The 24,490-nt window shown below is 35.7% G+C and overlaps 1 protein-coding gene and 1 long non-coding RNA gene across 4 annotated transcripts; both read right to left on the bottom strand.

Annotated features, from left to right (window-relative positions):
* Positions 1-344: 344 nt before the first annotated feature.
* LOC141612314 (ribosome biogenesis protein NOP53) lies at positions 345-7,736 on the bottom strand. Its single transcript, XM_074431055.1, has 12 exons — positions 7,430-7,736; positions 6,771-6,949; positions 6,623-6,671; positions 6,506-6,531; positions 4,244-4,324; positions 4,048-4,158; positions 3,855-3,943; positions 2,650-2,769; positions 2,101-2,223; positions 1,346-1,412; positions 1,161-1,240; positions 345-776 (listed from the first exon to the last, which is right to left on the bottom strand). Exons 1-12 carry the CDS (start codon positions 7,587-7,589, stop codon positions 767-769), a joined length of 1,095 nt encoding a protein of 364 aa, XP_074287156.1. The 5' UTR covers positions 7,590-7,736; the 3' UTR covers positions 345-766.
* A 13,341-nt stretch (positions 7,737-21,077) lies between these two features.
* On the bottom strand, positions 21,078-24,278 carry LOC141615310 (uncharacterized). 3 transcript variants are annotated; one of them, XR_012529792.1, is made up of 4 exons: positions 24,158-24,278; positions 22,812-24,065; positions 21,701-22,594; positions 21,078-21,333 (listed from the first exon to the last, which is right to left on the bottom strand). It is a non-coding gene; the product is annotated as an uncharacterized LOC141615310 (long non-coding RNA). The 3 variants fall into 3 exon arrangements; XR_012529790.1 differs by having other exon boundaries at positions 21,078-22,594; XR_012529791.1 differs by having other exon boundaries at positions 21,078-22,594; positions 22,812-22,886.
* Between the last annotated feature and the right edge of the window lie 212 nt (positions 24,279-24,490).

Below are 24,490 nucleotides of genomic sequence, written 5' to 3'. Positions count from 1 at the left end.
GCCTGGTGTCATCTCGGGTTTGTTTCATTATTTGATCGCGTCAATTTAGATTTAGTTGATTTCTTATGAATTTAGGTCAATAACTTCTAAAATGTACTCAAGGGGAACAAAATTTTGCTAATTAATTGCTATGAAGGTGAGGCATGCATGTCTGAACGGGGACAAAACTATGCTAAATCAGTGTCCGATCATCAATCCGGTGAGGTGGTATCACCTCCGAGCTCCATCTCAGGATTGTCCGAATCAAACAACGTGTCACCAGTTACAGTTTGCTTTTTTTTTTTTCGGATTTTAGATTTCTTGTAATGTTGGTCAACATATTAAACTTAAATAATTGCCAACTGTTTCGAGAATTTATCCCCCATGAATAAAATCAACGATATATCACGAAGTTTTATGTACTCTGTAGTTTGTAAATAACAATCAAATGAGCTTAAATCCACATTCCACAAACAACAATAACAAAGAAAAAGGCAGATGCTTTTAAGGGAAGACCAAAAAAGAAGTAAAATTTTAAGAGGTCTTGAGCAGATAGAATTAAAGAGACTACAGGCGCAGAAACAATCTGCTCATTAGAATTGGATAAGCTATGGAATCAACTACAACGAGCTATAGTGAAATTACCGACAATAGATAAAAAGTTCTCGACTGTTGTAGCTTAGTGCTCAGCAAATTGAACAGCATAAGCTCATTACAGCTTTCGACAAATCAGCGACCGCTCTTGCATAACAACTTTGCTTAGTGGTGGCAAATTTATAGAGATGGATTACAAATTCCTGTAAACAAGATATCAATTACAAATTTATAGAGGTGGATTAAAGAGAGCAATTTTAGAAAAAAGGTGTATATATGCATTTAAGTATGTATACATAACTACTACTCCGTATAATAGACCCGACAATCTTGTCCGGATCAGATTTGGGTTGATCAGGATTCAAGTCATATCAATCAGGTCGGCTGGTTACCAGTCAGGTCACTCAGGTTGTAATGGGTCTCTGATTATAAACGTCTTTGACTCGCATTTACTCGCTTCAGGTGCTCAGGTATTTCTATTCAGGTCTATTTAGGGCTGTATTTTTTGGTTTATGTTGGGTCAATTTTAGGCGGGTCAGCTTTGCCAAATATAATCCTATAAAACAATGATTTAACATTCAACTGACCTGGTGCTGTTGGCTGTTGGGACGATCAATCCTCTCTTCTCCAAGCTCTTAAAGCGGTCCCTCGCTAGCGTGTAACAAGCCTTCAAAATGTAGACACCAATCCAATCACAAGTTTAGATAATATTCATGCTAGAAAGCAAAATCCAATAGAGGGAGAGAGAGTTTTATAATGACAGGGATAGAACCTTCAGCTTTCGGAGGGATCCAGTAATCTCTTCAGTTAGTAGGACTTGAACAGGAGCTGGCTCAAATCTGAGATTTACATTCATCAGCTTCGAAAAGAAAACGACACCCATACAGCAATTAACAAAATCAACCACAATCGAGATGCACGTCTGATTAATACAGCTATTGGTTTATTAAAAGAAAAAAACAGCAAAGCTTTGCACCTACAGAATGCAACCCGCGATGGGTTTGAGTTCGCTTGCCAGATTTTCAAGCCGAATCATCTATACTGGCAGGCGTATATTGGAGAAGCGGGTCGACATAGTTCTTTAACTTTGAGAACAGCTTAAAGTAGATAGCGTACAACAAACTCAAACCCGTTTTCTTAGCCAATCGAAGACCAAACCATGCAACATAATTCCCCCCTCCAAGAAAAACGGCATAAAAATCTAAATCTAATTTAAGATTGAGTATTCAGATATCCATAGTGTGCAGTTTCCATTTTCGGAAACAGTAATGACTGTACAGCCTCATCCTTATACCAAAGTAATGATGTCGATTGCAATTTTAGGATAAGTAGATAACCCATGTTTATTTACTTTGCATCTCTTTTGGCTGAAGTGACAAATTGACGATTATGGTCTACTTAGTAGTCCCAGTTTTATGTCAAATGGCCACAAAAAAATGTGTATTCCCTGTTTCCCTATCTGAAGAGACATAGGCTGAGAGATAGAGACAAAGAACAAGAAATATTAGAATTCATCTATAAACATACTTTCGTTTTCCCAAACGAGGAGGGCATGATTTTAACTTTTCTTCTTTTACTGTGAGTCTCCGGACATGCCGGTTCTGCTTTTCCTCTTCCTCTTGGGCTATCTCCTGAAGTATATCTGGTATGCTGCAGAAACAAAAGTAGGCTATAATGAGAAATGCAACCTATTAGCGCTACTCCCACAGCCACGTGTGAAATGATCATCTGAGACAATTTAGAGCCACCCAATCAAATTATTATCAAGCCGGTAAAGTCGGTTTTTCAAGTGAGCTATGTCACTCTGAATATTCACAATTTCACAGTACTTGATTTACCTGTGTGGCTGTGCCCCACACTTAACACTCAGATAAGTCAGATGTCACTATGGCAATAGGACACTTTACTATTTGCGACACTTGGATACACACAAATGCTGAGACGCATAATAAATACTTCTAACTAAGTCTGAGTAACAAAGCCAATCAGACAATCTGATGCTCACCAGATATTCCTTCACAGGAGAAAGCAAGCACCATATACGAGTTCTTGAAGAAGAAAGGAATAAAACAATACCTGTCAATTCCTTTTGAAATCTGCATGGCCTTTTTAGCTTCTGCTTCTGCTTTTTCTCGTTCCTTCCTTCTCAGTCTACGATTTAACTCAACTCTTGTTACCCGTTTTTCTTTTGATCTCCTGCAGCATATTTACAAAAGCCTTGATCAACCAACTTTTCAAGTAGCATAAACACAAACAAAGCAGGACTCTCTACATGAGATTAGAAAAGAACTAAATAGTAGTATGGTTTTCAGATAAAAAGAAAAGCTGATAGCTTAATCAGTAATTCGGAGTTACTATAACCATGTATCCATACTATACAGGACGTCAAGCTGCAACTTTGCATCAGATGTCATCTAGCACGGTCTTAACACTATTTTAAAAAAAAGTATTGAAGCTTGAAAGAAAATGGTACAGCGGTATAAGACAAATATGGGAAATTTTAAAGCTACTGTGGTCAATTTCACACTCTAACCTTGAGAATTTATCCAAACTACAAAAAACTGTTTCTTATACGAAGGAAAAATGCTGTCTCAAAGGACAGAAGCAACTTTTGGACTTAGGCGAGTCTGAATTAATGCAAAGAACACTGCCGTCACTGAGATCAATTTAGCTTGGTAGAAAAGAGCAATAACTCCACATTAGTGGTTCCAATAAGTTAATAGTATATTTATCCAACCACAAGTCCACAACAATAGCCAAAAGATTAGCAGCATTTCAATGTTCAAAGCACTTAAGCAGTTGAGATACAAGTTTTAAGTGTAGATAAATTCCTAGTTAAATATAAAAGAAAACTTGCAACCGAAACATCAAGTACAAACAAAAAGAACTACACAGTTAGATTTCAACTGGTTGATCTGTTCACCCTTGCTTTCTTCGTATAAAGAGCCTATAACTTGAGAGCTAAAGCCAAGAGATGGAGGAAATGGAGGGAATGGAGGGAGGGGGAAAGAGGGAAGGGAAGAGGAGGGAAATGAAGGGGAGGGGGAACCTCCAAATTTTTTCTTTGTTGGATCAAATTAAGTTAGCCTTGTAGCCTTGTAGGAGCTAAATGGAGGGATTCATTTTCGCTCCCTTCCAAATCCTTTCACCCCCATTTTGCTACCCAATCAAACGAAATTGTCTTCCTCCAAATCCTATTCTTCCAAGTTCTCCTATCCACACAAAGGGTTTGCAATCGATTTTTCTTCAAAACACGAAAATAAGAAAAGCACGTATCTTACCTCCTTTCCACTTCAGTATCCCCATTTACAGCTTTTTCTTCCTCTTCCATTTCTTCATCATCTGCATGGTCCACTTCAAGAAAATATTTCTGGCAAACACACACACACACATATTTAGTTTGATGTGTTGAAAGAGATATATGGGCACAGCAAGGGATTCTGAGCTAAGCACGACAATTCAATAAAAACTTACATCTTCTTCGCTAATTGCTTCTCCACGGATTACAAGAGGAATTGGTTGAGGCTCCAATTCACTTTTGTAGACTTTCTTCATTTCCTGTGCCACAGCTTGAGCCAAAGAATCCTATATTGCCAATCAATCAAACATTAGTGTCATCATCTAATTCGGTCGAATCCACAGGCACTACAATGCTTTAAGTGTTCTTTACCTTGTGAGACTCATTTTCCGGATTATATGAGCACCCATTAGGCTCAACTTCAACGGCTGGAATAGCTGAAGGTTTATGTTTCTAAACACAAAAAAATACATGTAAGAAATGAGGGTAAGGTGGGTGTGGCAAAATTTATGCAGACTCGTAACCAAGACAGATTGAAATGCAACAAATTAGTTAAACCAGGTAAATCTCTAATGTGATTGACAAGTATGGCAGTTGCAACTTGCAATTCAAATTGATTTAGATCCAGTAAGGAACCTAAATCTTTAACCAATATTCATGGGTTAATACTTGCTATAATTCCTAGGGTTATTTAATGAGAATACTCTGAAGTATTGGTGTGCTTCTCAAAATACTACAAACTATAATTTAACTACCATTACACCCAACTATTACTCTTTCTCTTTTAATAGAATTGTTCCTTTATTAACCTGTAACCCAACTATTACACTCTTTCTCTTTTAATAGAATTGTTCCTTTATTAACCTGTAATAGAAGGTAAAAGCAAGTATTGACCCCACAATTCTCCTACTAACTAAACTTCATCTTCCTCCTCCATTACAACATTAACCTGCAATTTTTTCCAGTTGACTCTCCCCCTGCTTCGTTATTAATCCTCTTTTTTTATAATTTCCTCCATCCTCCAATTAGTGATGCAACAATTAAGTACACACATAAATTTACAGCAGTAGAGAACCTTACCAACTCTATGGATGTATGTGAAATGAAAATCTGGAAATTAACCTTATAAAAACCCCAAAATAAGAACCCTAATTACAACTTTGAAAATGAAAATCAAGCATCACCCCAAAATATAACCACCATAAATCAACATTCAACAAAAACCCAGATAATTAATTCACAAATCAAGAAAACCCATTTTAAATAATATACGGAAAACATAAGAAATCACCTCAACAATTGTTCAATATTGGAAAACGTATAAATTGGGCGAATATAATTACTCCAAATAGCTTGTTTATTTAGATTTAGCTGAAGGATTATCAAATCAAACATTATTATGAATTTCCGCAAAAATGGGGAAAATTGCAAATATAAGTACATTTCTAACGAATCTGCCTAGCACCCACTGAGATTTGTGCCACTATACTCTAGTCCAATTTTTACATCAATAAATTAATGTAGTTTTAAATTGAACATCATAAAACATGTGAGTAAAGTTCACAATAATCGTTTTGACATGGCAACCATCTTCAATGGAAAATCCACATAAAAGAGTTCTTGAGCACGTTCCTTACTTTGCACAAAAATTAACACTAACGGATTCAAGCTTTATTCAAGAGAAAACAGAAACAAAAAGAAGCATTTGTCAAGAAAGAAGATTAAGGGCGCTTTAGAGAGTAATGGAGTTTTTTTAAGGGCGTTTTGGAGAGTAATGGAGTTTTTTTTTCTTAAGAATAATGGAGGTTCAGAGAGGAGTAATGAACTTCTGGAATTTAGAGGAAGTGTAATGGAGTTTGGGAGAAGAAAACAAAGGGTAAAAAAAAATTAGACCGGTGGAACCGGTAGCCCTTCCACCCGTTTTAGTGAGTGGGAAAGGGTATAATAGTTGGGTGTAATGCTAGTTAAAATATAGTTTGGAGTATTTTGAGAAACACTCAAATAGTTTGGAGTATTCTCGTTAAATAACCCTAATTCCTATTGTAATTTCAGGGGGTTTGACATATCCTACAGATACCGCTCAGCTCTTTTTTTTTTCAAAGAATGCTGATGAAATGCTAACACTGTTAGCTTCACAACAATCCAGGGTATTATTGTAAAATGGATGAATCCCGAATCAATGTTTGCACAGCGCAGTATAGGAACAAAGCAGAATGGACAAATTATACACAAACAGTTATTCTATTATCTATTTTACCGAGTAACCAACCTATCTATATTATTGTGGAATATGAGTTGGCGTCATGCATTTCAGAGTAATTCTACCGTCCTCCCGGAGGACGGTACTCCTCACACACAAGCCATTATAATATTCCACTTGGATGGATTGTGTTTGTGTGTGAGGAGTACCGTCCTCCGGGAGGATGGTAGAATTTTTGTGCATTTCAAGCTAGTACAGCTCTTTGTGGGGGTATACATGATGCATGCCAGAGGGTGAACCGAAACCCAATATCACTCAGTGGCACCATTCCCCTACTATTTTATATCTAGGAAACAATTAGGGTTCTTTATTATACCTCCTACAAAATAAGTCATCAGACATCATTAAGTACGATAAGTTCATTAGTAGCATACCTTCTTATGTTTGATATTGTCTGCACCTGCAAGAAAGCAAAGGAGAAACCTTTTTACACAACATTTCCAGCAACAAAAACTACCAATTCACTAAATAATAAATATACCAACGCATACCTTCATTGTCCCATAGATCATAGACACCGGGCTCCAAGCCTTTTCCATCCTGAAAAGCACAAATAAACACATAACACCAATTACTACAACAAGACGTCTGAACGATAATGTCATTAAATTCAATAAAATAGAATGAAAAGATGCTCACTTTGTTTTTAGAATCATCATCTGCCTTACGACCCTCAACAGCATCAACCTTCCTCTTCCTCTTAACCTTCCTAATCTTCGAAGAAGGCACAGGCTTAACAAAAGGGTTCGGTTGGAGTATACTCTCAAACCGCACAACTCTCTCTCTATTCTTCTCAATCTTACGCTTCACCGGTATATCTATACCACCATCCAAAATTCAAACTTTTAGAATTCCACAATTACAATTATCAACTACCCACAAAAAATGCAATTGCAATAAACTTAAATTCACCAAAATTAAACACCCAAATCGAACTAAACATGAACCCATCTTCATTTGCTTAGCCATACTCGCTTAAGCTTTAAAATATACTACTCTCTTCGTCCCATTCATTTATTTACTTATTTTTCTATTTGCGAGGAGTATTTTAATCAAAGATAAACAAATGATAGGGACGGGGAAGTACTGCCTAATTATTAATTTCGTCATTCTTTGGTTCTAGATTACGATGAAGTAAAGGCTGTTTTCAATGCAATTTTCATATTGGGTCATTCGGAAATAATCTCTTTGTGTAACTAAGACCGGGTAAGGCTGCGTACATCCGACCACCTTATTCTGCAATTAGCGATAACAAAACATGAAATAAATCAAAGAAGAAATAGTAATGAAATATATACCGGTAGATTTATCGAGAACAAAAAGAGAGGTATCAGGAGCAGAGGCAAGAGAACCGCCAGAGTTAGCATCACGAGTGGCTTGCTCGTTGAATTGATCAAAAGCTTCAGTGCTAATGTTTCTCCATGCTTTCTTGACTCTCTTCGCTTTCTTCTTCCCCATTGTAGTTGGTTTTAATGGCGGCAAGGGGACTATGGAGGCGTAGGGGTTTGGTTGAGGAATGAGGAGTGTGTTTTTGGAATACAGGTCGAGGGTTGGTTAATTAAGTGGACGGTCCAACACTCTAACCTAACGATGTGTATCCTCTCCATCTCGCGCATTTGTTTATCTATATTTAATTTCTCCCATTCATTCGTTTGCCTTTAAAAAAAACATTATTTATCCAATGACATTATTGTCTACTTATAAATTATAATCCATTAACTATAATAAAAAATGGTCTAATTCTCTGTTATTGAGTAAAGATGATGTTCTTAGTCGTGAGTTGTGACTCGAATGTGGTTAGAAGTGGCAAAAGTTGATCTGATATGAGAAATCGCCAGGCCCGACCTCAAAACCGACTTATATGAAAACCAAAAAGCTATTGAACAAAATCGACTCCTATTGGGCCTAAGATTAAACCAAATTTGCTTGTTTCAATTTGACCAAAACCTAAACGACTTGATTCCTAAAAAAAAAAAAACCTAATCGACTTGACGCAACCATGTGATCCAATAAAAACTCAACTAGACTAGTAACCCGAAATATGATGAAATATTAACTTTAAACTGTTCCAAATAACTCGGATTGCCAATTTTTAAAAAAAAGTTGCTTTAAAAATAGATAAATGCATCTAAGAATAACATTGGTATGAATTATTGGTCAAAAACTTGAAAAGATATGGTTAAATGTGAGTTTGATAAGTTGACTCAATACAATTCAAACTGAAATCGACTTTTCACTCGATAATGACCATACCTGATAGTGGATCGACATTAATCATACCTGGCTCACTTTAAGCTGGTCCATAACCAACCCGATCGAGTGACCCAATCGCCATCTCTAAAACTAATGCATATGGAATACTACCGTTTATCACAAGATCCACAGTTTATTTGGATTGTGCTCATTCGAAACTAAGATTTTACACTTTTTATTCCATTCTATTTGTGTTCTCCTTAGCGATTGGGTTTTAAATAGCCGACCAAAGCTCAAAAATGCATCACACATATAACACGGTTGTAACACCACTTATTATTGGGGTACCTTACAGGGCAATATATCCCGACTAATAGGTTGTGTTACAATCACGGCGTAACACGATATAATACTATCAAAACTTACAACAATATAAAATACTAAATAAATAAATAGATTACTAAAATTACACTATTTTTTAAACTCGAACCAAATACAAATCTAATTAACACGGAAAGTCGTACACTAATTATGTATACATTCTAGTTAGCTACAAACTCGAATACTTGATAAACTAAAGTGCTAGGGGTGCCAACGTTACTAAAGATCAAGCCCACGCTCGCCCGTGTGACTGAATAAATTAAACACCCACAACCAAAAGCAATAATCTCATAGCATATGTATGTAACATTGCTCCCCAATATGACCTGAAAGTATCATATGGATCATCACATCTCAACAAATTTAAAAGTTTCAAGATAGTGGACTACTACTTTCACTGAGGGCACATCCACTCTAGTAAAAAAAACAAATCATCAAATCATCAATAAATACCAAATGTGTGAGGTTCAGCTTTACACATTTTGGGTGATAGGAAAAGTCAAGATAAAATACATGATTATCAAGCAAGATTATCATTAATCGTCACTGACCCATAAAATTGAAATTACAAAACACTAACCTTAAACAAGAGAGTATACATACAAAAACAAATAGAAGAAGACGATTAGAGGAGTAAAATTCGCAAGAATAAATATAATAGGTTGATAATCGGAGAAATGCTATCAATCTTAAGCAGTAGAGCTTGAAGATGCACCAATGGAGCAAGATGAGGCTTGGGGCGAAATTATAGAATGAAAAAAAGATAAAGTAGGGAGTCAAGTTCCTCATAAAAGCTCGTAAGAGTCTGAATAAACTCGTCCCCTGAGAGTCTAAGTTGGGTTCCGCTTGAACTTAAGCTAGATGTGATATTTAGTAGCTAACTAGACCGACTCAAGGCCAATGAATCTAAATTAATGGTTAAAATAGCATTACCTAATCAAATAAAACCCCGAGAGTTTTATTGACAATGATAATTTATGTGATTATTGTTATAGGTAACCAAAACAAGAGTGTGCTTGCAAAACTTAAGGGAAAACGATTAGAGGAGTAAAATGTTGCAAGAATCAACATAATAGGTTGAGAAGCGGAGAAATAGTCACTCGGTCCCGTAAACTCCCAACATTTACCTCAACCCCTCGTTTTTTCTTCTCAATTTTACGAAATTAGCAATGGGGAACCATAAAACTGAAGATGGTGTTCCGTTTTCGTGTATTCCAGGCTATAACTATCTTTCTAAGACAAGAAACGGGATTCTCAAACACATCGCTTTATGTGAGGATTAATTCCGCGTATATGGGTTTCAATTGGGATTTTCTTTTTATAAATTGTTTCTAATCTTTTTCTTGTTTTTACTTTTTTAGAGAGCTCACGGAAAGCTGGAGATCAACGTATGCAAATATGCTTGGTGTAGTGGGGTCACTCCAGCCGAGGAGCACAAAGATCATAGGCAAAACTATTGGCTTGCTAAGGCCGTTTCAGGTTCTGGTACCACCGGCGTCGACTGAGTCTACTTGTGGCTTCTTCTAGTAAACATGATCGTGTCATGTATGAAACGTCTTCTTTCTTTTGATGCGTCTCTTTTTACTACTCCAATCATGACAGGATGTAATATTTACGTGCGACAAAGGAATAATCAGATGCAGAGACTGCAACAATGAGAAAAAAGAATGAAGGGGTCCGAGTTGATTTTACCCTGCAGGCATTGAAAATTTTTGATTCAATATATAAGAAAAAAAATTATGTCAATGGAAAACTTTTCTTGTTGCCAAAATTCATCTTCCCCACGAATTAGGATAAAGACTTGGCTAATAATCACTCTTGCCACAAAAATGCCACAATCGTTACGAAATTTATTTACCCACAAATTTATTCTGTGGCAAATATTTCTTTTAGCCCTCTCTGTTAATTCTCTACCAGCTCCATACCAAGCGAGCAGCTAGACTACAAGGTTGAAGACATACGAGACGAGCAAACGGGATGGCGTTGGGAGGTGTTTGCTGAATTTTTACCCTCTGAAATCTTATAAACAATAGTCTCTTTTGATGTTATCTCAGGGGAACGGAATGGGGATTAAGTTTATTGGACAAGAACTCCGTCTGGTTTCTTTTCGATTAAGTCAGCGGTGAAACTTATTCGTGGGAGCCCTGATAGAGAATAAGGTGACATTTGGAAGCTCACATGGAAAACATGGGCACCACAGAGAATGAGATTATTTCTTTGGTTGCTTATGCATGACCGTATAATGATTAACGTGAATCGTACTAAAAGGAATTTTACGATGATCCATGTTGTGGAGTTTGTGGAGATAGAGATGAGACGACTCTTCATCTCCTTCGTGACTGCACAAAAGCAAGAAGAGTTTGGAATTTGTTCTTTTTTGTCAAAAATCCAAAATTTCATGAATTTATGGACATTAAGGAAGAAGTAGTATTCAATCTAAAACATAAGGGTTGTGACGAGCTGCGTTCATGGGCTACAACTTTCATGGTGATAGTGTGGTGGTTTTGGCGATGGAGAAATTGTCGGGTGTTTGGTCGTGTTGAGGATGTCCCAGGTAATAGGTATACATTTATTATGCAGCGCTTATGGGAGGTTATTAACGCCAATGAAGTGACAGATTTGTGCCCCAAAACGAGAGAACAAATGGGCAGGGAGGTGTTTATTCGTTGGGTGGCTCCACCAATTGAATGAGTTGTCTTAAATATCGATGAATCATCAAAAGGAAACTCGGTTTTATCGGGGGCAGGTGGCATTTTCCAAAACTAGGCTGGTCAAATCATTGAGGCATATGCTTAAAAATTGGGGGTTGCGACGGTCACAAGAGCGAAGCTTATAGCTCGATGCTTGTTGCCAATATTGTGGAGATGGTCCAGTCATCCCTATCTTCACATTCACATTTGATGGAGATCTGCAAGCATTTATCAAGGATACAGTTTAGTGGGTTCGAATTCAACATGTGTATCGAGACGCAAACAATTGTGTTGATTGGATAACCAACCTTGGAGTTTAACAACCGCATAAGCTTTGTCGGGTTGATCATACTATTCTACCAACTAAGCTCCTTCAGCTAATCCAACAAGACAAGGGTGGAGTGGTTTGGTCTTGTTTCATTCCGTTATTTCCTTTCTAGTTTATTTTGCTTCTGTTTGTTTTTCCATTCTTAGTTAGTTTGGAAGTAATCCACTTCTCCTTATAAAAAAACAGTAACAATAATAATAATCCATTAATTTCTTGTAAAAATTTGTTTGATCTCACTAAAAGTTTGCGCTAAAAAAGGATTGATTTTCATTCTCACCACTGCTATTCTTGCTAATAACCAACTTTAATTTGAGTGTCCACTTCCACACTCCATAACCTCCCTTTTAGTTATAAGTAATCAAGACGATGTAGACAATGGTGTAATCAAAGAGCACAAAGCGGAGGCAGTAGGTAGTAAGGACAAAAGAAAAAAGGTGGAGGTTGGTGGGAGTTATGGTGGTTATGGGTGGGGTTATGGTGTTTGAGGTGAGATGTGTGTATCATGTTAAGTTAGTTTATAAGATAACATTAGTAAACGTTAACTATGTTGATACGATTCTGGATGTGCAAGAGGTAACTCAATTAGGACTCTTTGATTAGTTATCTAATATGATAAAATAAGACAGTTGGTATGCAATTCGAAATTTAATAGTTGATAGAATTAGGAATCTGGTTAAATTATTAGTTTTCCTACTATTAGATACGTAACTAACTAATATAAATAGGATTTTTGTATTTTGTTATTTTACATAATATTGATGATAAAAAGTTGAAAAACTGGTCAAGGCTTGATACAGATTTGAGACGATACTTCACATCTTTGATTTAAGAGAAATAGGTCTTTAACTTCATTCATCGCTTCAAGTTAAATAGATCTTTAACTTAAGCATCCATTGTTCAAAATATAGGTCTATTTCGAGCAAATATCTCGTTGACTCGAAATCTCGGCGTACTTTTAGTCAAACATCCCCACATAATCAAACATGTCCCTCTCTAACGAGTCAGGAGTTCGATCCGTACCACAACAATTGTTCGTTATTTTATTTCGCTTTTGCATTCATATCATATGTGATTAAATCAAAAAGGAAAGTTAAATAAGTAGCCATGTCATGAAATTTGTAAAATATCTCCCTTTAACTCTGCCTTGAAGGAAAAATGGCTTCTAGAGAGAGATGCTCTAACTTTTTTCTACGAAAATTAGGTTTTTAGGTTTTTCGACTGCAGCATGGCAAGATTTACCAAAAAATCAAAACATTCCCAGAAAAAAATTAAAAAAATTAGTAAGGCTCAACTTAAAATCTTTTTTAGTTCTAATAAAATTAATCATCGATTAGATAATTCTGATATCATGGATGGATAATCTTCACGATATGTTCGAGTAGGATGCCCAATGATAGGCTATCGGACACCTATGCAAAGATAATATTTATACCCTAGGTAACAAATTAATGTAGTACTTAGGGGTCGAACCCAAAGGAGACGGGATTTTATAATTTAGTTGTTATGGATTGAATTTTACCTTGGTAGATTAACGTTTGCTTTGGTTGATTGGTTTGATGTAATAAAAAAATAATAAATAAAATGTCTAGGGAGGTCGGGTCACACATGCCAATTACGTAAATATATGATTATGTTAAACTTGGTAATAATAATATTGTCAATTGTTTAGGCTTAAAGACACCCACCTTACGATATTAGTGTCAACCATAGACCGGGTCCTAGAGAAACTCTCGTCCATGACTAGGTCGTCCTACTACACATGTTTAGTCTAATTCAATTCCATGCCTCTCGACTTTTAGAACGAATGAACAAACTTAATCAATGAATAAGGCCTTTAAACAAAGATTAAACCTGATGTTGCAAACATGTGAGAAACAATTTATCAATATTAACTTAACCTCATTTTGACATTTATATATTACTTAATCATGCATGGTTTCCCTTGCTCCTTAGACAAATGCAACCACTCTAACATTGTGAAAATATAAACTAAACTAATGCTAAATGAAATGATAAATAACATAATTAAAATAAAGATAGAATTACCTTGAATGGAAATGGACTAGAAATGGAAGAACAATACTTGTAATATAATTAACTTGCAAATATAAATTGTTTTATAACTTGTAATATAAATAGGAAATGTAAATAACATAAAGTAAATCTAAACTAAACTAAACTAAGAGTTAATCTAAACTAACTACTAAATTTAGAGAGAATTATATGTAAAAGTGTGTAAGAATAGATGGTGTGTAGTAAAAAAAAAGGTTGAAGTCTACACCCTTTATATAGGAAATAAGGGGTGAAACTTAGAACAAATACAAGGGGTCAACCCCAAATATTTTCTCTTAATTTCTTGAGTAATTGCCTAGAGAATCCCATGTGAGCCATTAATCCCTTGTTTAATGGTGTGATTAAGAGCATTAAGGTGAGCATCTTAATAATTTTCAAGCATCCTAAGCTCTTCTTAGCATCCAATATTTTCCACCATAATTTGGACTTTGAATTTGGGCTTGACTTGCATATTGACCTTGCTTGCATTTTCATTTTGATCCAACACTTTATTCATGCAAAATCCATGCACTTCCAACACTTAGTCCAATCTTGCTCTCATACTTAGCTTTGCTTCTAGTGTTGGCATATTTTATAGTACTTTAGCTCATTTTCCTATAAAACACACTTGTACACGCAATTGCACTAGAAACACAATATTAGCTTAAAAACACTTTGATAAGTGCTAAATAATATGTAAAATCAAACTAATATAAGGGGTTAAAATATATAAAATATGCACTTATCAAACTCCCCCAAGCTAAGTCCTTGCTTGTCCTCAAGCAAGATCATCCCAACATTGCAAATCCCAAGTAGCTAACAAACAATTGATTCAAATCCCAAAACAACATGGGCATAAGGATAAGCAAAATCATGGATGAGATTTACATGGCGGCGTAGCGTAGAAGATTTCAAGTAAACTTTTCGGCTCTTGCATGATCTTTTGACTTTCGGACTCTCACGGTCCACTCATAACTCAATTTTGTGTAACGGACATTTATGTGAATAATCACTCAACTATCCTCGACTCATGAGAGTGTGCCCGCAATCTAATATGGTAATCAATCAAATCATAAGCCAAAACAACCAAATGCAAGCAAATAATGAAGCCAAAGGGTTAGAAGAAGGCTTTATTGTGATATGGGACATAAGGGGGACAAATGATTATGGATATGTGGAGCTAGTGTTAAGCTAGCAACAAAGCCATGAGAAAATGCTCATTCCAACCCAAAATAACCCAATTAGAAGATAAATGACTTCTTACATTACAAACCTTAAGAATTTCTCCAAAATATATAATTAACCATATGAGAAATCTTAACTTCTTCTTCTTCTACCACTTATTATTCACATCAACTTCATCAAACAAATATTTTCTTTTCTTTTTTTCTTTTCATTTTTTTTCTCATCCTTTTTTTCTCATTTTTTTATTTCTTTTTCTTTTTCTTTTTCTTTTTCTTCAACTCTAATTCTTTCTTTCATAGCACAACCGGAAAACAATGACATCCGGCAAACAAATTCACAATGACATAAATTTTAAAGAACATTCCAATTTTGAGCATCCCATCACCAAAAGACATAGCTACTAGCTTTAACAAGGGTAGGTTATTTTTAATGTAGCTAGGGAATAAGAACATGTGAAGGGGGCTAGAAAATGGGCAAATTTATTAATGTGAATTTGGCTTCAAAAATGCATAGCAAAATAAAAGTAATGCTTAAAAGAGATGAAAAGAAGACCATATTTGTGCGTTTTAATGTAACACACACCATAAGGAGACCTACCACTCACTTAAGTGAGACCAAATAAAGATGAAATGGCCTTTAAGGAGGTTCTACCTTACCAATTTTGTAGCTTGCCAAAAGTCAAGATCAAGCCTACTTGGTTTAATTTCCATCTTTCACCTACTATGTCAAGACATCCCCATACATGCTATATCCCGTCAAAAGTAGCGAATCAAGAGCTATCAAGCTAAACATAGGACAAACAAGAGGGTATAAGTAGGACAAGCGAAGAATTAGAGCAAAAACAACACAATTTTTTCAAAAATTCTCACTAAATCTACACTACATGCAAACTACACTATATGCAAATGCAATCTCCCCCCAAGCTAAACATAACATTGTCCTCAATGTGCCACAATTAAACTACCCAACGAAACCATAAAAATGGCTCAAAGCATAAAACAAGAAGGACTAGAGGTCATGTCTAATGGGTTGCGAGAAATTAAACTAAAATGCAAAGGAAATAAAACTTACTAGACTAACGAGCCTCCCCTAAGCTAGCATAAATATTGGGGGATTCCTCCACTTAGCATCTCATCAAGAAAAATGGGTCAAAATCCGGTGGGGACGAAGTCCTTGATGCTAATAGAGGTTTTCGGATGTGATTTGACTGAGAAATGAAGAAAAATAGAGAGAAGGAGTACCGTCCTTTGCTTTTGAAGCATATGGAAAATATTAGCATATCCCGTCTTTTATTAAAACGCGTAATAAGGAAGAAAGTCACGACCCCGATCGGGGTTAACCGTTGGCTTTTTTTAATTTTTTTTTTAAAATTTTTTTTTTTTTTGAAGAAACGGAAATGTTACGACCCCGAACGGGGTTACAACATGGGGTAGTATGCTATTCTTCAAAAGGCATCTTCTCCTCTTCCAACACCTACAAATCACAACTCAAAATAGCTAATTAGTCTATAATTTATTCCTAATTCTAATAAAACATGAAATTGCGAAAAAATTAAAACAAAACAAACTAGTTATTTTCTAATGAATCCTCCATCATCCTCTAAAAAGCTCGTCAATGCCCTTAGAAGTAAATCATATACCTGTGCATGAGCAACATGAAAACATATGTACGCAATTGATAAGATTAAAACATGAAAGATCAAGGGTAAAAATTTATAAATCTTATCGATGGGCGCAAGAGAGACTTCAAATATTACCACCGTATCAATCCACTCGTCAGCAAGAGATGGAACATCATGCTTAAGACCATAAAATAAATCGTTAGAACACAAATTATAATCATATATGGTCTCAAATGGGTGGCATAAAGAATAAAAGAGGAGAGGGTCATCAAAAATAGGGGGTTCATCCACTAGTAGAAAAAGTCTCATTGACATCGGTTATTTTACCCCATTTACATCGCTTTTGTGGCGATGTTTCTGGGGGCGACGTATTTAGCATTTTTACCTTAACATCGGTTTTAGAACCGATGTAAATAGTATAGAATTAACATCGGTTATAGGTGAAAACCGATGTTATTGTGTTTCAATTACATCGTTTTTGGTCTAAAACCGAAGTAAATAGTATATTATTAACATCAATTATAGGTGAAAAGCGATGTTAATAGTGTCTCAATTACACCGGTTTTGATCTGAAACTGATGTAAAGTAAATGACAATCCTATACTACACTATTCTACATCGGTTTTGGTCTCAATGACATCGGTTTTGATCTCAATTACATCGATTTTGGTCTGAAACTGATGTAGTATGAAACTAATGTAGTATGTTTCAGGTTCGCAAATGACGAGTTACTCATAACCTATTTGTGAATTTTTACACCCTGCATCTCATTCCTTCCAACAATTCAAACACAACTATATACTCCCTCCCAGTCGTCATAATGTTCCCCTTTGGTAATGGCACGATACTTAAGAAAAGTGAATATAAAAGAATAAAGGACAAAGGTGAGGTTTGTTGGTAGGAGAGAGAGAAGAATAGTTAGTAGTTAAATAATGTAATGATCTTTGGTAATTGTTCCCTCCAAAAGGTTAACACAAAACTGCACATGCTTAATTAAATTGCTAAACCGTCTTATCTATATTAAGACTAACAACTGATTATAGCTAATTATAGTACAAAACTTGGTTGTTTAACAACCATTACATACGGAGACATGCCTCCGTTTACCAATAATACTACGTACAGTATTAATAAAATCAAATTACACATGATTAGTACCTGATTACTAAACAAAATACAGAAATTTTTTTTTAAAAAAAAAAAAGACGAGAAGTAGGTGATCAAAGGACTTCAGTAATCAGTATGGATTTCTCCTATCTTGGCAGGCAATTAGGTTGTCCTTGAACCAAAAATCAAAGTGTCAAAGTCTTAATCCATCAAAGCAAGTTGCCTCACATATGAAAATTTGGCACCAAATTCAAATTAGGAGCCAAATATCACAAACATTTCAGTTTTGCGCCCAAATTTAGTCTAAAACAGTGTGCAAAGTTTATGGGTATATAATTGGAGAGGCTGAGATCATTTTGCCTCATTTATTTGTGTAGAGCCAAAACAATCCTTTCTAACAAAAAACATTCTCACTAAATTCTCAATAAAGACTGCAAAAAATGAAAAAACCAAATCTAGATAACTTGGAAAGAGAAAGAATCTGTCATCTTTTACTAGAAAAAACCAATGATGGAAAACTAAAACATGGGGCAATGAATGAAGTTGCAGCACAGTTTGGCGTATGCAGAAAAACAGTTACCAAACTTTGGAAACAGGCTAAGATGCAACATGCAGCAGGTCATGGGATCATTGTAAATAACAAGCTCAAAGGAAGACAAATGCCAAAAAGAAAGGTGTTTGACACGAACAAACTAGAGAGCATTGAGTTACTAAAGAGGACAACTCAGGAAGGAGTAAGCAAAGGGATGGGTGTTAGTCAATCAACAGTCAGCAGATGGGTCAAGGCAAATCTCATAGATTCACATACAAATGCAATCAAGCCTCTTTTATCAGATAAGAACAAACTTGAACGATTAATTTATTGTCTTTCACACCTTCATTATGATAAACACACAAAACAGTTTATTTTCAAGGATCAAAGTAATGTGATTCACATAGATGAAAAATGGTTTTTTATTACAAAACCAAGTCAAAGGTTTTATGTAGGAAAAAAAAGAAAGGAGACCTTTTAGATGTACCCAATCAAAAAGATTCATAACTAAGGTTATGTTTATGTGTGCGGTATCAAGACCTAAATATGGTGAAAATAAAGAAGTAATTTGTGATGGCAAAATTGGTATATGGCCATTTGTAATGGAGGTACCCACTAAGAGGAAATCAAAAAACAGCTGCAGCACATTAGAAACAAAGAATATAGAGTCAATAACTAAGAAAGTAACAAAAGAAATGTTGATTTCTAATGTCTTTTTTGCTATTAAGGCTAAATGGCAGGATAATACTAGTAAGAATGTTACGATACTGCAAGAGATAATGCAAGACCCCATATAACTAACATGGATGAAGATTTTAGAAGGCATGCTAATGAAGATGGGTGGAACATTCAACTAACTTGTCAGCCTCCAAATTCTCCAGACTTAAATGTTCTTGATTTGGGGTTTTTCAGAGCCATTCAGGCACTTCAGCAAAAGGAAAAAGCAAACACACTCCAGCAACTTGTTGACAATGTTATGCAAGCTTATGAACAGTTAGAAGCAATTAAACTTAACTATGTGTTCATTACTTTGCAGGCATGTATGATAGAGATAATGCAACTCAAAGGTGGGATTGACTATCCTATACCTCATATGCACAAATCAAAACTAGCAGCACAAGGTTTATTACCTGAATATCTAACTGCTAACACAGAACTGGTGAAAAATTGCATACAATATGTAACAAATCTTGGTCATGCAAGTAGTATAAGTGAACTGGTAGATGAAATTAATAGTGCAGAAAATGATTTGGAACTAACAGAGCATGCAGGTTGCAGTAATGACCCAACAGGCCAAACTGAAGTTGTTGGTAATATTATTGTAAATGAAGGGAACATTAGTGCAGAACCAAGAATGATAGACTGAAGGACAAAATACTCAGCTTTTTGAAGATAGGCAGATGAATGCATTCAGAGTAAACAACAAGGAATGATAAATCGAATCGGCAAGTCAACTTTTTGAAGACAACAAATGAATGCAATCAGAGTACAAGCATGTAGAGCGAGAAAAACAGGATGTATGCAGACATGCAATTTATGTACCCTTTTGAACTTTGCACAAGTTTTTAAATCCTTTCGGGCAGTTGATGTAAACTGAAGTAGTTAAATGGCAAATGTGCTATGGCAGTAAAACTTCAACATCATTGAGTTTCAAGTTAAGATAACCACAGATCACAATCCATGCATAGCCTGCATCACAATTTCTTATGGTGGCGTAATGCATGGATTGTCATCATTTAGCTCTCAAATTATCATTGAGCATCGAAAAAAAGGAGTTAATCTAATCCATAACAGTTTATTAACATCATTAGTCCATTAAACCAAATTTAAAAGATAAAAACAATAAATCAGGAGAAGAATGAGTGATAAAATTAGATCTCCCATCGTATTCGCCTTCCAAATCAGGCAGAAACATACTCGAAAACTGAGAATCAGGGACAGACGTATCAAGTTCCCCATAGGTGTCAGGAACAACATCACAAGAGTCGAAAATGGGTTGACTGTAACCACCAACATCAACAAAATCCTCATGCATGACTTCATCTCCCTTCACGCCCTCGTCATCTTCACTTTCAATGGCAAACATAGGATCAATTTTCGCCATCTGAGTCAAAACCAAACGACGGTACTCCGGGCTTTCACGCATTTCCCTCAAAATCTTCATCCTTCTCTCAACATCAACACTCATAAAGAATGCCATCACTTCCCTCCCTTTCTCAAACTCAGTCTTCCTCTTCTGACCCCCACAATCATCATCAATCTCAACAACATCAACGGAGTTGTTGAACAAACAAGGACCGTCATCAAAATCATCATCAACATACCTCAGATCTGGAGCACAGTTGAAAAAAAAAATTCAAATTTATGGCGATTTAGATAAAAATCCATTGACATATTGAATTATTGAGAGACGATTTTAATTGTAGATCAGAAGGGAGGATAAAAGATGAGAAACGAAGGATTTTAATGGAGATTGACAGAGAAGTAGATAGAGAAAGGGAAAAGAGAGTGGCGGAAGAGAGTGGCGGAAGAGAGAGAGGGTGAGATTAGGGTTTAGGTGATTAGGGCCTTAAATATGGCGGGTACAATTAGGGTTAGGGATAAATGGGTTGGATTAGTTAATGGGTTAGTATTAGTGTTAATTGGGTGGGTTAATAAGGTGGGTTAGTGTTTGGGTTAGGAAATAAAGTGTAGGTATAAATTGTAAAAATAAGAAAGAAAGAAGTAAGGATAGAATGGTAATTGTATAGATGAAAAAGTTACTAAAAAAGGAAAGGGGAACATTACCTGAATAATCCGTTTCAGGAAAGAGGGAACATTATAACGACTGGGAGGGAGTATTTATTATGCCAAAAAAAATATCATAGCGTATACAATTCCGTCCATTCAAAGTAGTTTAAAACGTACACTACAAGCTTTTACTAGGCATTCATGCATTAAAAGTAGTCTAAGACACTATACTACACCCTCCTACGACACAAAATGTGTGTTTTCAATTACAATTTCTAGAAATCTAGACCATACATACACTAGACGTTCTCTCCGCAATAAAGCGACCAAAGCTCTCGAACCTCGTTCATTTGTTCAATTGTCATTTTCGTACCTGAAACACACTACATAAAAGAGCAAGGATTATGATTAGGATTAGGAAGAGGTACACTTAAAAAATACAAACAATATCTATACATAAAAATTCAAAGGGCGTTATTACATAATACTGAGCTAGCCGCACTACGCACTACACACTACAAATTTTAAGGTTCAGTGTTTGGAGAAAAAAAAACAGTTCGACACAATAGATCAAGATACCTTTTCTATGTCGTCCTCCGATGATGCGTAATGTACGGTAATATCATACATCCACACCTAATAGAAAGTATTCTCAACCCATCAATTCATGATGGGGAGGCAGTTGAGAATACTTTCTATTAAGTGTGGATCTACTCCTAAGAGCACATGAATAATTGAAAACGACTATACCTGGTCCAAGATTGTAAATATGGTGCGTAATAACATCCAGATTATTGTTTTGTGCTTTGCTTAGAAATTCTAAAAACCAGTTTGTGTCAAAGAAACCTCCAGGAGCTATCATCAGAAGCTTATATTCACTGTCTTTATAATATATCCCTTTCAGCCTGTGATTTAGACTACTTAAATCACTAGCATACTGAGTTGCTGCAACTGTTGTTCCTACTCCACTGACACACAACTCATTTCCTGCAAACCAAACAAAGTGAATATAGAAGATGGCAGGTATGTTGTTGGGATGGTACCCAATTGACATGGCAAGACTGACCCGAAAGTTAAAAACTATCTGACGCGTATATGAACCAAAACCATTTAACAGTTACTTTGCTTGAACTTTCTGTATACAAGATTGACCGAGATCAAACCCGATTGACTAAAACCATACCGTTGATGTGGAAATGACCCAATCCGAACTAAGAATTTCCCAAAATGACTAAAAAATGGAGTCGAATCTAGGAAATTGATTGGATAAACGAGTATACCTAGCCCCCAGCCATGAGCAGGATAACCCTTTTCAGCCGAGTAGCGAATAAGAGATTCGACATTGAAAGGATCCCAAACACCTGAAGCAGACCCATCAGGGTTATAAACTCATCCATTAAATCGCATTTAATCCAAATAAAACAATGGCCTGTAATCAAAAACTACCTGCATCTACCATCTACTGAGACTCCAAAAGATACTCTAAATTAATTCCTAATCTTCACCTAACCCTAAATTAAATAAAAAAAATACTTTAAAACATAGGAATAAGGGTAAAAACTTTTTACCTACAACTAGTCGTGGACAACGGATTGGCAACTTGGAAACTAAGTGTCTGTCACAAATTCTTCCGTGGAATCTGGCCTGCACAAATAATTCAAATTAAAATTAGACCCACGCTAAGTTTTATGTATCAAGTATTACGTTCATGTGATACGTATATTTCATTGGCCACCTGAATGTCTACTATCTCTACCATGCTTTCCTACCAGTTTGTTCCATGTAAGTCAATTACATAGGCAATAAATTTATAATGGCTACCAAGAAGCCGCATTTAAATCTCTATATAACTCAAACTAACCTTCCAGAAGGCAAGTAAAATGAGAGAGATTTGATAAATGGCCAGGTCCAGCTCCACCATTGAGCCTACCTACATCTACATGGCACATACATAGGTAACATTACGCATGAATGACTAAACGCAACACACCTATCTAGAAATATAACCTTGGCTTTACAGTAGCATGACAGGATGATTAATAAAACATGAAATAAATGGCCAGTGCAGGTAATATAGAAACAAGTTTCACCAACTATAATAGGCATGTGTTGTGGAGATGAGATGATATCTCCTAAATGAGCTAAATTCAGAGAGAAGACGTTTAAATTTCATCGAAAAGATGTTTTAATTTCACTGCAAACAATGGTTAAGAAAGATGTATGTGCAAGCTCATATTATCAGTGATTTTGGTTAACCTAAACAAAGAAAAAAAGATGAAAAATGGATCAATAAATCTGTGCCAGCCTTTCAATCAACCTATGAAGCACAAAAATTTTTAAGTTAACGAATTTCCATCCTCAATCGCAAAGTTCACAATTGTAAAATCAAACCAGGCCTAAAACTACAACACAAATTAATTTTTTTATGAGACGACCTCCCATTTACAGTTAGTTTATCTTTATTTTTATTTGATTTTACACTTAGATGGAATGTCTCACACTATTTGTAATATGAGACGGTCTAGTACTCTAGTCCTCGCCTAACCCCAACTTAGCAAAATTCACCAGGAAAGCATACCCGGAATGACGCATCCCGTTCTTAAATCATGAAAGTGGAACCAATATGGTAAAAAGAATAGCTATTTGTAATTAGCTTACTAGCATTGAGAGAAATCAAAATATTGGCTTTATATAAACATGCTTGCATTGTCCTGGCGGTTGTTACAATTTTGAATCTAGGGTTGGTTTACATAAGTTAAAAATTGCCTTAAACTTATGCATGAGAAGAAAGGCAAGTAAAAATTTAAGGAGAAGATATCCTTAAAAGAAGCAGCAAACAACAATACAGCGGAATTGAAAATCCTCTAATTAGAGACAAAAATCAATGATACTTAAAACTAAAATGCTAGAAATGGAAATGGAAATGCAGAAACAACAAAGTATACTGTCCAATTACGAGTTTTTGCAACCGACGACCAACCGCATCAACATATAACAACTTAAAAGTTAATATTGCCAAAAAACAATATCAAACCAACAAATCAACCCTCATATGTCGCTCTTTCGCTGGAACCTCGATGTGATTCTTAGCCTTAACAATAGCCACATCCAAATCCTAAAAATAGACAACATAATTTACTTGGATATAAAAATAAAACCTAGAGAAGCGAAAAATAAGGGGTAAAAAAGAACATGTGAAAAGGAAACCTTGTAGTCATGGTTGATTTTGTGGTGGTCGGACTTGAGGATCAGTGGTGGTGCATCGGTCGTGAGAGTAGCGGCACTGTATGAGCGCTGAGAATGACGATCTTCTCAGTTAGAGGCATAAGGGTGACTGGTGAGAGGCGGTTTTAAACCTAATTTGGTGAATTAGGCAGACCTCGGATATTATAATACCTGGTGTCTATAAAAATTGGTTTAGATAGACATCGGTTCATAAATGAGTAACTAACCGATGTATTGTATATATCATCTTAATAGCTTAACATCGGTTTTATTGAAACCGATGCAACTTAAAAAAAAATTAACATCGGTTATGTT

This window comes from Silene latifolia, chromosome 11 (assembly GCF_048544455.1).
Source record: "Silene latifolia isolate original U9 population chromosome 11, ASM4854445v1, whole genome shotgun sequence".
Classification (NCBI taxonomy): domain Eukaryota; kingdom Viridiplantae; phylum Streptophyta; class Magnoliopsida; order Caryophyllales; family Caryophyllaceae; genus Silene; species Silene latifolia.
The sequence above is the reverse complement of the archived record's forward strand: the minus strand, read 5'-3'. Positions and strand labels throughout refer to the sequence as shown.